The sequence below is a fragment of the Piliocolobus tephrosceles genome, chromosome 15 (assembly GCF_002776525.5).
Source record: "Piliocolobus tephrosceles isolate RC106 chromosome 15, ASM277652v3, whole genome shotgun sequence".
NCBI lineage: Eukaryota > Metazoa > Chordata > Mammalia > Primates > Cercopithecidae > Piliocolobus > Piliocolobus tephrosceles.
In genome coordinates, this window is record NC_045448.1 from 92,726,286 (window position 1) to 92,738,714 (window position 12,429).

The 12,429-nt window shown below is 43.0% G+C and overlaps 1 protein-coding gene and 1 pseudogene across 5 annotated transcripts; both read left to right on the forward strand.

The window, feature by feature from the left end:
* Positions 1 to 832: 832 nt before the first annotated feature.
* On the forward strand, positions 833 to 1,262 carry LOC111528225 (annotated as a pseudogene).
* Positions 1,263 to 2,239: 977 nt separating this feature from the next.
* Positions 2,240 to 11,719, forward strand: IL36A (interleukin 36 alpha). 5 transcript variants are annotated; one of them, XM_026449177.1, is made up of 6 exons: positions 2,251 to 2,331; positions 3,105 to 3,295; positions 9,204 to 9,317; positions 9,828 to 9,967; positions 11,074 to 11,287; positions 11,634 to 11,719. In XM_026449177.1, exons 2-5 carry the CDS (start codon positions 3,196 to 3,198, stop codon positions 11,284 to 11,286), a joined length of 567 nt encoding a protein of 188 aa, XP_026304962.1. In that variant the 5' UTR covers positions 2,251 to 2,331; positions 3,105 to 3,195; the 3' UTR covers position 11,287; positions 11,634 to 11,719. The 5 variants fall into 5 exon arrangements, with proteins under 5 accessions (XP_023050711.2, XP_026304962.1, XP_026304963.1 ...); XM_023194941.2 differs by lacking the exon at positions 3,105 to 3,295 and adding an exon at positions 8,985 to 9,111 and having other exon boundaries at positions 2,261 to 2,331; XM_023194942.2 differs by lacking the exon at positions 3,105 to 3,295 and adding an exon at positions 9,031 to 9,111 and having other exon boundaries at positions 2,289 to 2,331.
* The last annotated feature ends 710 nt before the right edge of the window (positions 11,720 to 12,429 follow it).

The following is a 12,429-nucleotide window of genomic DNA, read 5'->3' on the forward strand; positions in this document are numbered from 1 at the left end:
GGGACTGAAGATGCTGCCCACAGTGTGCTGAAAACAATGGTCATAATTAATAATACATGTCAATAAAATATTGTTTTGTTTCTTACACTGTTGCTGTGAGAGATCAGCAACAATCACCTTGAGCAAGATGGCAGAGCAAAGTCTGAAACATGTCATCATTAGGGCTGTCCCTATCTAGTAGGGTGTCAGCAAATGACCTACCCAGGGTGGAGTAACCCAAGGTGGAGCACCTGTGGCCACTCAAATGTCATTACGTAGTGACACAAGTACAGAAATTTTTAGCATACCTGTATTTCCCAAACTTGAAACTACATTAGAATCACCTGGATATTCACTGAAAAACTAGGGTGCTTGTGCTCACTCCATGCCTAGTAGATCAAAACCCCCACCTCTAGAAATTGCAACTTACTAAGTTTATGGTGGGACCTAAAGAACATTTTAGTGAAGACCATAGGGAGTGCTAATTATTAAGTAAACATGGGAAATACTCTTCTGGACCATCCAGTGGAATTTTGTGTGTAAAAAGACACAAATTAATCATGGTTGGAATGATCTATGTGCTTCTATAGAAATAAAGAGATATGTAAAAATACATACTTCCTGCTGTTTTTTGACATTTACTTTTGTAAAGTTCTCTCTTGAGTGATTTAAAAGCAAATTGAAGGAAAATGACTTGTATAAAAAGTTCACATCCTCAAATAAAATTTTATAATATCCTCAAATTGGAAAGAACCTAAATTTCCATCAAGCAGTGAATAGATAAACAAGTTGTGGTGTATTCAGTGCTACTCAGCAATAAAAAGAAATTAAGGATGTGGGTGGTGGCACAGTGATGGCAGCAGGTGGCGGCGATCCGCAGGCTGGGAATGTAGAGGAGGACAGTTAACAGCTCATGTTTCCTGAAGAGTTTGAAACAGCGAAGACACTTCTAAATTCAGAAATTCATATGCTTCTGGAACATCGAAAGCAATAGAACGAGAGTGCAGAGGATGAACAGGAACTCTCAGAAGTCTTTGTGTAAACAAAGAAACTACACAGGCTGTTTCAGTGGTTTCGAAAACAGAGAGACCATTGCCAGTATTTGTAGCTTGTTACTCCAGAAAAAGCTTCATAAATTTAAGTTGGTCTGTTTGGCCAACCTTTGCCCAGAGACTGCTGAGTAGTCCAAGGCTCTAATTTCAAGCTTGGAGAGGTGATTTGAAGATGAGGAGCGGTAGCAGATTTTTGATGGTAGCCAGACAAAGCACAGCTTTCAGTATTAATCTCTAAACATTACTGCTGCTTGGAGAAACTATGTCCCCACAGGGTCTGTGGCTGACTTGCACAGAAATTCTATTGCAGAAGACAGTTGGGAATTCCTTTGGAGAAAACAGCCCAGCTTGGTGGTGGGTTAGGTTGCTGTTTCAAATCACTCTTAGGTCCAGGTGACATGTAATCTTGGAGCAGCCTTGTGCAGTGGCTGCCAGTGGCTTCCTGAGTGTGTCTCTGGGAAGTGTGAGGTGGCCGAGGTTGCAGGGTGGGGGGTCATATAAGCCATACTGTTGACTCCCTCATTCATGGTTTTTGACCCCCATGCCATCTTGTATTCTTAATACTTCATGTTTTAATTTCAGTGTGTTTATACTTTTTGAAACTAGACCAGAACATAGTAGACTTTATAGAAAAAGACCAGTTTTATTAGATACCAAAGGAAGAATTAAACCACTATTATTATTTGAGTTTTTGTTTTGTTTTGTTTTGTTTTTGTTTTTGTTTTGAGACAAGGTCTTAACTCTGTTGCCCAGGCTGGAGGAGGGCAATGGTGCAATCATGGCTCACTGCAACTTTCTGGGCTCAAGAAATCCTCCTACCTCAGTCTCCGAAATAGCTGGGGACACAGGTGTGCAACACAAATCTCGGCTATTTTTTTCTTTTTTCTTTCTTTCTTTTTTTAATAGAGGGTGGGTCTCACTATGTTGCCCAGACTGGTCTTAAACTCCTGGTCTCAAGTGATCCTCCTGCTTTATCCTCCCAAACTGCTGAGATTACAGGTGTGAGCCACTGCACCTGGCCTAGTGGAGTATGTAAAGGTCCTGGTCTCTGTGCATGCCTGAGCAGCTGCTGAGCAGAGACTTCAAGCAGCTCTGTGTCAGACCCCAGGTCCTGGTGGTGTGCTCACTCCACCTCCTGATCTGAGGGTTGCAAAGATTCATGGGAGAAGTGTGGTTTCCTGCTTCCCTTGGCGGGGGATGGGGGTTCCCTTGTCTCTGTGTCGCTGACATGTGGACTGTCACCTCGCCCTGCTTTCCTTTGTTCTCTGTGGGTTGAGTTGTTTCCCTGATCAGTTCCAATGTGAGTACTTGGATATTTCAGTTGAAGATGCTGTATTTACTCACCGCTTTTTGTTATTTTCCATGAGTGCCACACACTGTAGCTGCTTCCAACTGGTCATCGTGGCTGCCACCAGCAGTTCTTAATTCTAGAGAAAACATTAAGTTATTCAGGAGACAAAATGTAATCGTAATTTACTATGTGGCCTAATTGTCAGTAATGTTTATATTGCAATGGTGTATAGGCTATACAAAATCATGATGTAAACATTTTGGAAGAATGGATGGATGAAAGTGTGTGTGTGTGTGTAGTAGTGAGTTAGATGAGCTGTGTATGATAATTAAAACTATTTTCCGGCCGGGCACGGTGGCTCAAGCCTGTAATCCCAGCACTTTGGGAGGCCGAGACAGGCGGATCACGAGGTCAGGAGATCGAGACCATCCTGGTGAACACGGTGAAAACCCGTCTCTACTAAAAAATACAAAAACTAGCCGGGTGAGGTGGCGGGCACCTGTAGTCCCAGCTACTCGGGAGGCTGAGGCAGGAGAATGGCGTAAACCCGGGAGGCGGAGCTTGCAGTGAGCTGAGATCCGGCCACTGCACTCCAGCCAGGGCGACAGAGCCAGACTCCGTCTCAAAAAAAAAAAAAAAAAAAAAACTATTTTCCATGGAAGGATGTTAACACGTAATGGCTCAAACTGAAAAAAAAGTAGCAACACACCCATAGTACTTTGAAAAATGGAGACAAGTATCAAAAACAATTAAAAGAGTAAAAACTGGTTTTCTCTGAGCAGCAGGAAATAATGGGTGACTATTCGGTTTTGTAACAAGACTTTGAAGCCTGAGAAAACAGACTACATTTATGTGAAGCATTTGTTTCTGGAGATGAAAATAGCAGAGCCTAGAGGATTGATGAAAAAATTCATTGTTGTACTATATGGAAAACTCAGGCTGTGTTCATGGTATTTGACTGAACTATTTTCAAGTAAGTTGTCTACCCCTTGATATTTGAATTTAAGATAGTTTCCTTTTGTTGTTAATACTCTTTCTGTTTTAAGCAAATTGTGATTGTCAATTTTACCATGGGTCAGAGGCCATAGCCTGAGAAAGCAACCCTCCTTTTCTGCACTGGAAGGATGCACCATCATTCTGCCTGTGGGACCCCGCTCTGATGTTGCCTTGGATTGGAATCCAAGTCTATGCAGAGGGACTACATGTTTTCATTCTTTGTGGGTCCATGTCTTTAAATTTTAATATAGTATACTTACACTTAAAATGGTCATAAAGGATTTTATTTTAGTTTTTCTTTCTGTAAGATTTAGATAAAAGATTTTCTGGCTTTCTCATATAACTGACTTTATTTTTTCATCTTTATTACTGATGTCTGATTTATTTCTGTCTTTTAAATATTTATTATTTTATTTTTTTTAGATTTACATATGGCTTTTTAAAAAGGTTCTATAGAAATTTAATGACGTAATGAGATTATGTAAACACTCAATAAAGAATAGCAATAAACTCAAATAAATACGGAGATAAATATCAAAAACAGTTAAAAGATACTAAACAATAATACTTATTGTTGTATTGTCCTGATCATCTCCAGGAAATCCAGGAAATTACTTTAGAACCCATTTTCTTTCTATGGTGTAAGTTAGATTTTGAGTAGGTAAGAAGGAATATTTGTAACAAATATATCCAAGGCCTGAATAAAAGGGACCTATATAAACTCATCACCCAGCTGAATAAACAGAACTAGGAACTTTGGAAGAACTGTATGCCCATCCTCTATTCTATCCTCTTCTCTTCCTTCCCACAGATGTAATTGTCATCCTAAATTTGATGGCAACTATTCTCATAAATTTTGTTATAGTGCTACCATCTATGTATATGTCCCTAAAATAGATATTCTTTAGTTGTATGTGCTTTAAACTTTATATAAATGAAATAATACTGTATGCATTCTTTTACATCTTGCTTATTCACATTCTTGAGATTCATGGTGATATGTCGTGTCAGTTTGGGTGCTTTGATGAGAAGATATTAAGAGATTTAATGGGGGACATGCCTGAAGGGCAAAAAAGGGATCAGGAGTAGGCAGGGAGAGCATTCAGACTGTGAGGCAGGGCTGACATCAATGACAAAAAAGAGAAAAGGAAAGGCCAGGTGCGGTGGCTCACGCCTGCAATCCCAGCACTTTGGGAGGCCAAGGCAGGCAGATCACTTGAGGTCAGGAGTTCGAGACCAGCCTGACCAACACAGTGAAACTCTGCCTCTACTAAAAATACGAAAATTAGCCAGCCATGGTGGCACGTGCCTATAGTTCCAGCTACTTGGGAGTCTGAGGAAGGAGAATCACTTGAACCCAGGAAGTGGAGTCTGCAGTGAGCCGAGACCATGCTACTTCACTCCAGCCTGGGCAACAGAGCATCTTGAGACTCTGTCAGAGAGAGAGAGAGAGAGAGAGAGAGAGAGAGAAAGACAGAGAGGAGGAAGGAGGAGTGGGTAGGAAGATCATCAGACCGCAGTGCACCTGTGAAGCTCTGAGAAAGTCTCAAACTGGCACATGGGGGAGCCCTAGAGCGAAAGCTTGTCTGTAAAGGCATTCCACATCAGTAGGAAAGGCTGCCGTCACTGGCTGGGAGCAGTCCAAGAAAAGAATGTTCTTGGCAGGAGCACTGCCATGAACCCCAAATTTTGGCAGCTGAGGTTGTCTTTCAACTGTTCTCCTTGTAACAGGTTCTCTTAAAGGGAAGTCTGAGAGTCACCCTCCATGCTCCATGCTCACAATCCACTCTTACACTGCATGGACCCCATCCTGTATATATGTTTGGGAGCAGATCCTCCATGCTTCCCATGGGTGTCTACCTGAAGGGAAACTTAGCAGAGGAATGTTAGTGAATGGACTACAGCACCCATTTCTATAGTTGGGCCAACAGTTTGTTCTCATCATCTTTTGTCTCCACTGTCTATTCTAAATTTCCTTTACCCTCAACTAATAGCTTGGCAGGTCTTAGTGGCTTTCCTGGGGATGTGATCAAATCCCTCACTCTGGCAGTCATATACTTTTTGAGCTGGGGTTACTGCATGTCTATTCACAGTTAGTTAGTCAAGGGAATACCAAGAGGTGTCCAAATGGATCACCTGGGTTCCACAAATATTACACACATATACCTCCCTGTCTTCATATGTAAAAGCAGCTATACCTCCTCTTACGTATAGTGCATCCTGATGGATGGCAGCCCATCCTTACAGAGTATTACCACTTACATGGTGTTCCAGGTATACCTCCAGGAGGCCATTCAATGCTCCATCATGTTTGCCGCTTTTGGGTTGACCAGTGAGTCCAGGGAAGTAGTGGAGCAGGCTTATACTGACTTTGAGGGGTCAATTACTACATTTTCAGGATTTTTTGAGTTGGTTGGTGATTTGCTTTCCGGGAAACTGATTTGCTTTCCAGGAAACCGATTTGCTTTCTAGGAAACCAGGGCGAGTATTAAATGACCAGCTAGTAGGCAAGGCTAGGAGCAAAACTGCACATTTATTTCTGGTCCCCCAGCTTCAGGAAAGAAGGTGTGGGGGAGGGGTGAGGTCCCTCGGTCTCCGGCAGGGGAGGCCGGGGGAGTCACCCGGTGGAGCTCTCGGGCGGAGTTCCTACAGTCCCGACAGGAGTGAGGGCTGAGGAAGTGCCCACCGCGCGCCCACCGGGAGCGGCTTTTATGTCCCAGGCGGAAGTGGGAGGGCAGTGGGCGGGACATAGGTGGGTCGGGGGCGGGGCGGTAGGCGTGGCTAGGCGGGTTCCGGTTTTTCTCCGTCGGAGGTCGGGTTGCGCCTGGCAGTCCACCTGTGTCTTTCCTGGTGCGGGAAAGCTGAGGGTGAAGAAGCCGGAACTGCGCCATCTTGCCTCTGTTCGTCCAACCAGTTGGCAGCTTGAAATTGCCCATTATAGAAGTATTTTTTTTTTTTTTTTGAGGTGGAGTCTCGCTCTGTCGCCCGGGCTGGAGTGCAGTGGCTGGATCTCAGCTCACTGCAAGCTCCGCCTCCCGGGTTTACACCATTCTCCTGCCTCAGCCTCCCGAGTAGCTGGGACTACAGGCGCCCGCCACCTTGCCCGGCTAGTTTTTTGTATTTTTTAGTAGAGACGGGGTTTCACTGTGTTAGCCAGGATGGTCTGGATCTCCTGACCTCGTGATCCACCCGTCTTGGCCTCCCAAAGTGCTGGGATTACAGGCTTGAGCCACCGCGCCCGGCCAGAAGTATTTACATCAAGGAAATTGACAAATACTACAAGTCAGGGCTTTTATTTTTTTTCTGGAGCGACAGTTATTAAAAATGTACTAGTATACCATTAAGTTCACTTAATGATCATGGACTTGCTTTGGCTCTTCCTTCACTATAGGGTTTGTATTTTAGTTAGATGCTATGTTGTTTTGGACTCCCTGGTTGGATGTTGTATTGTATGGGATGCCATAGGCCCCTGGATAGTGGTTACAGCTGAGGTTCTGAGTGTAGGAGAGCAAACCCAAACCCAGACTATGTATTTATCCCTGTGAGGACAAACTGCTTTCCTTCCAAGAGGGGAGGGGCCTGATATACTTAACCTGCCACCACAAGTTTCTGTCTCAGAACATTCTTGATTTGCCCTTAATCTGAAAAACTTAAGAAATTTTGCAGAGTATGAAATTCCACTGGAAGAGTTTCTTTTCTGCATTTTGAGATATCACTCTATTGTCTTTTCTCAGGAGCATTCACCCTTTTGGCTATAAAGGATGTTTCCTCCATGCTAGAGAGAAATAAGTACAGGTCCTGAACAATCTGATATCTCCACAGCAGTGGAGGTATCACCTCCACTGATGGCACTGTGGTCTAAGTACCCAGGCCATATAGAGCTCCAAGTATCTATGGGATGAAATAAGAATTTTAAAGGACCTACATCTTAGCTGTTGTCGCAAATGAGTTTGCATTCATATGTGCAGCTTCCAAACCAATATGTTTTGGCTGTTTGCATCTTCATACCTGTGGAAGGACCTTGGGCCTCTTCCCCCAGTCCTCTCCATGGTTCTTAGAGGTTTGAGAAAGGCAATCTAGATTTCATGAGCTTGTCACCTCCCCAGCCCCAACCCTATGCACTGACTTCCTTGTTTTTGTGCTGGTGTGACTACAGTACTGAGCATAAGTACTATATCAGCAGAGAGCATATTGTGGTTTTATTGTTCCTTTATTTTAGATCCTGATTCTGTAGGTCTCCGTAGGACCTGAGATTCTGAATTTCTGGCAAGCTTCAAAATAATGCCAATGTATCATCCATAAAGTACACCTTGAGTGTTAAAGATGTACACAACAAGGAAAATTTTATCTAATGATTAGGCAATACATGAATAATAGTAGCCAAAATAAAAGGTGGAAATTGTGCTATAAGATTTGGGAAAGATTTTCAGGGTAGAGGTGACTATATTAAACCTTGAAGTGAGTAATGAAGGATAGATAGGAATGGACAAAAGAATGAAATCCCAAGACAGGTCTAGTTCTGGATAGCTGAAGAGAGAGATAAGGCTGCAACTCTAAGCTTTACTCCTGTGGAGTTCTTTTCTTGCAGAGCGAGAAGTTTCCTTCATCAACAGGCCCCGGGCCAGTTGGATGGATCCCACTTACATTGAGGGCAGATGTTCCCCACTAGTACACTGACTTACACACCAATCTTCTTTGGAAACACCCTCATAGACACACCCCAAACTAACACATTACCAGTTCTTTAAATATTCCTTAAACCAGTCAAATTGACACTTAAAATTAACCATCACGCTACTTATACTAGGGATAGTGATCGGGAGTCCATTGAGGTGGTTAGGGTGCTCAGGAGCTGGCTTTGCTACAGTAAGACCTCCTTGGTGGAGAAACAGCATGCACAGTGGCTCTGAGAAGCTGGAGGAGGGTCACTGGAGTCAATGTGCTTCCGGTCTGAAATTGACCAAGAATATAGTGTTTGTGGACCAGGACTGGTTAGAAGTTACAGAGGTCTTAAGAGACCCATCCCTCCTCAGTCTACCGTGCACCTACTGGGGGTTCCCACTCTTAGGAATAATTCCATTGTTTATTTTGTGGCATCAGAGATGAGTCATTGGCCCTGAATAAGTCCCATAATGTTTCTCAACTCAGTATCCGTGACTATATTTCCTGCTCTTCAAAGCTTAGCATGCCCTCATTTTTCAGGGTGCTTGGATAAGTGTTAACCATACTGTTCACATAAAGAGTCACTAAATCCTCTGGCATCAGGAACTAGAAAATATCCTGAGTGTTGGGCAGTCCCAGCCCTAGTGAGGCAGAACTTCCTTCTTTGCCCATGTGGATAAAAGGCCTGGGCCCTGTTACAGCCTGTCAGAAAACCCAAATGCAGCAGAAGCCATAGTTGATAATGGTAGGGATACAGGGTCCTTCGTAACAGATTATCAGTGTGGCCTATGTTGGAAAGTCTGGTGACCTCTGATTTTGTCTTGCTTCTGGGTCTTTGACTTTCGCACTCTTTGTCGTGTTAGAGTTCCTGGGCCTAGGCCTGAGCAGGATTCATAGGTGCAGCTGCTTTTGCTGGAGGTAGACTGCATCCAAGAAAGGAAGTGTGCTGGGTGAGTTTTGGGAGTAGAGATTCTGACTGGGGTCACCGCTGGGCTGGCCACCAGTCTTCCTTCTGACCCAGGGTTAAACTGTGGCTTGGGACTGACTCAGGTCCTCTCTTGGGGTCGGTCTGCACATAAAAGGACTCCTATCCTTGGCAGTTCTGAAACAACACCACCACAATGCTAAAAGGTAAAGATCCTCATGCAAGGGCGAAAAATTGACAAGGGGGTGATATTCTGTGCTCTCATTCTTACTAATTTACATTTTGACTTTCTCAACAGTGTCGAAAAGTGAAATGCCTCAGCGGGGGAGCATTCAGGATATCAATCATCGGGTGTGGGTTCTTCAGGACCAGATCCTTATAGCAGTCCCGAGGAAGGACCGTGTGTCTCCAGGTGAGTAGCCACAGTCTGCCAAAGGCAGCTCCTTTGGCCAGTGCTGTTTTGTGTTTGGTGCTCAGACCTTATTCCACAGTGGGCTTGTTAACTGGGCGTATCTACAGAGAGGAGCATCTCACAGCCAGTAATGAACAGAGGGTGAGAATAAGGTTGTTCTGGGACTATGGTCATGAAGTCAGAGAAGAGAGAGAAGGCTAAAGGGAGACTGAAGGGTCAGCCTATGATAAAGAGTGGAAGACATATTCTGAGAAACTTCAAGGAGTAAGAGTAGGACAAAAGAGGGTAATCTATGGGAAGACCAGTTTTTGAATCCATGAAAGACTGACTTTTCTAATGGAAAGTGTTCCCCAGACATAGGATGGGTGTCTGGGTTAGGTGGTGGGTGGCGAGGTGACCACTCTGTGAGTGCACTCTGAGTGTCAGTTAGCAGATTCCCTAAAAACTCTGGCTCAGAGATACCACCCTGGAAATGGCACCTGAACACCTCTTTTCACATCGTGTTCCCAGTCACTATTGCCTTAATCTCATGCCGACATGTGGAGACCCTTGAGAAAGACAGAGGGAACCCCATCTACCTGGGACTGAATGGGCTCAATCTCTGCTTGATGTGTGCTAAGGCTGGGGACCAGCCCACACTGCAGCTGAAGGTGAGTGTGGAAGACAGGTCCTGCCATTTATTTGATAGAAACTTAGATTTTAGGATCTTTTAAAAGACAATGTACTTATTATGCTTATGCATTTTTATTTTTGGTTTCCTTGGGGTTGTATATGTTGTGAAAGACTAAGAAAAGTTGCAGGGATGTTTTGAAACAAACCTACTGAGATGATTTATTATTTTAATTTGCAAAAATATTATTAATTTGGCAAGGACGATGTCTAACTTCAATAGAACACACACACACACAGTAAAATCAGCAAGGACATTTTAGCAGTTAATTATCACAAAGTAGATGAACTTATGAAAACATCTTTTTGGCAAAAAATACATTGCAACTTCAAGTGAGCAAACATAATTCTCTGTAACAAACACTTTAATAATTGCAATTTTCTGTTATTAAAAAAAGATAGTTATAGCAGGCCTCTGTGTACTACAGGAACTCTCTTGACCCTTTTCAGTAAACAAGCATAGGCAGACACTCAATTTGATGACAAGATATAAAACAGTGTTTTTCAGCCAGGGGTGATTTTGCTGCATGGACATTTGTTAATGTCTGGAGATGTTTTGGTTGTGACAACCTGGGATGGGGGTGTAATACTTGCATTTATTGGGTAGATGACAGGGATGCTGCTAAACATCCTATATTATACAGGACAGACCCTGACAACAAAGAATCATCTTGCCTAAAATGTCAGTAGTGCTGAGGGTGCAGAACCCTGACAGAAAGTAACTATGTTTTAATTTGAAATTTATAGTAACTGTTACATAAATATTCTTTAAGTTTCTGTTTCTGAACAACAAATATAATGGCTCAATCAATGCTTTGTATTCTCAAAAACTTTCATGTCAACACATTTTTCAGAGCCTTACATTAAGAGCCACTGAAATTTGTAGCCTGAGTTTCAACCATAATCTTAACATATAGAAAAAATAATTTAAGATGTGTGATTTTTAATCCCATAATATGAAACAGAGGCCTCCACACTGCTTCAATGAGTAGGGAATGCTATCCTTGGGCATGGAATATCAGTGTGTAAAGAATGTGAAACATTCAAACAGTATGTTTCTTGCTCATGTCTCCTTCACACCCTTCAGGAAAAGGATATAATGGATTTGTACAACCAACCCGAGCCTGTAAAGTCCTTTCTCTTCTACCACAGCCAGAGTGGCAGGAGCTCCACCTTCGAGTCTGTGGCCTTCCCTGGCTGGTTCATCGCTGTCAGCTCTGAAGGAGGCTGTCCTCTCATCCTTACCCAAGAACTGGGGAAAGCCAACACTACTGACTTTGGGTTAACTATGCTGTTTTAAGGTCAGTTGGGTTTGGAGGTTGGTCTCCATGCAGAGAAAATCTTAGTGTAATCTTAGCCTGGAATGGGCAGGGAGAATTTGTTACTGGACTTGCCACCTAAGAATATCTTGCTGCCTCCCAATATATTCATGCAGTGACCTAAGTGCTGGACTGGGTCCCTCTCCCTGGGGCCATGTGGAAAATAGTCCAGGAAAATTGAGGGCCTTGCCATGAGTAGGTGGCTGAAATATGGCACCATTACAAAAATAATAAAGAAAGCTCTACTTAACATACTTGCTAATAATGCTCCAAGTAAAAATGAGGGTGGTGACTCTTGAATTTTAAGTCCAGGTCTCTGGATTTTCAGATACATTCCTCTGTGATGGAGTATCAAGACCTTTTGGATTTTGACAAGGAGAAGCAGATATGAATGTTCCATCAGAAAGAGGAGACCAAAAAGAAAGCTGCGCCGCTCCTGGTCTTGGCTTACGTCTCAGTGAAGTTACATATGCTGGTGCTGGCTTGGGTGAAGAACTGCTGTGGTTTATGAAGCTTTCATCTAAAGTGTTATCACTGGACTGCAAAAGCATTAAATTTGTGAAATAAAAATGTTGTCATCTCAGTGGCTCTTTTATGAATCAAATGGCTTTAATGGAATATTGTGGTTATAATATCGACTCCTTGCATTTCTAAGGAGTTTTATAGTCTGTAAAGCAGGCGTACATGAAGGTTCTTGTTTCTAAGAAGAACCAGTAAGACTGTTGGGGAAGGTGGTGTCTTCCTAAACTCGGGTTTCTCCAGGCCTCACTACTGGGATGGGTGGGACAAATGGTGCTTCACTAATAGAAATTTCACTCCATATTTCAGTGCACAATGCAGGTGCACAGCTAGCTGAAAAACCCTCCCTGCCTCTTCTGGCAAGGGTTTCTGAGAGTCTACTGTGGGTTTTTCCTGTGAACTCACAAACCATAAACTGACACGGCTCCCACTCATCTAGAGAACATTGATTTTGAAGACTTGTTTTTAATCCTTTCTTATTTTGAAATAAGTATTCTTCTTACAGAATATTAGTTGAAATTTTATTTCTTGCCATGTTATGATTCCCAGAATAGTTCATCTGTGTAGTCCTGTTGTAATGTTTACTTTCCACTATATTTTTACTT

What these genes read in the sequence shown, in the direction of transcription:
- IL36A (XM_026449177.1), top strand. Translation starts at nt 3,196, where the DNA reads ATGAAAATAGCAGAGCCTAGAGGATTGATGAAAAAATTCATTGTTGTA. An exon ending in GAAGGACCGTGTGTCTCCAG is followed by an intron (nt 9,318 to 9,827) that starts GTGAGTAGCCAC and finishes TCGTGTTCCCAG; the next exon opens with TCACTATTGCCTTAATCTCA. An exon ending in AGCCCACACTGCAGCTGAAG is followed by an intron (nt 9,968 to 11,073) that starts GTGAGTGTGGAA and finishes CACACCCTTCAG; the next exon opens with GAAAAGGATATAATGGATTT.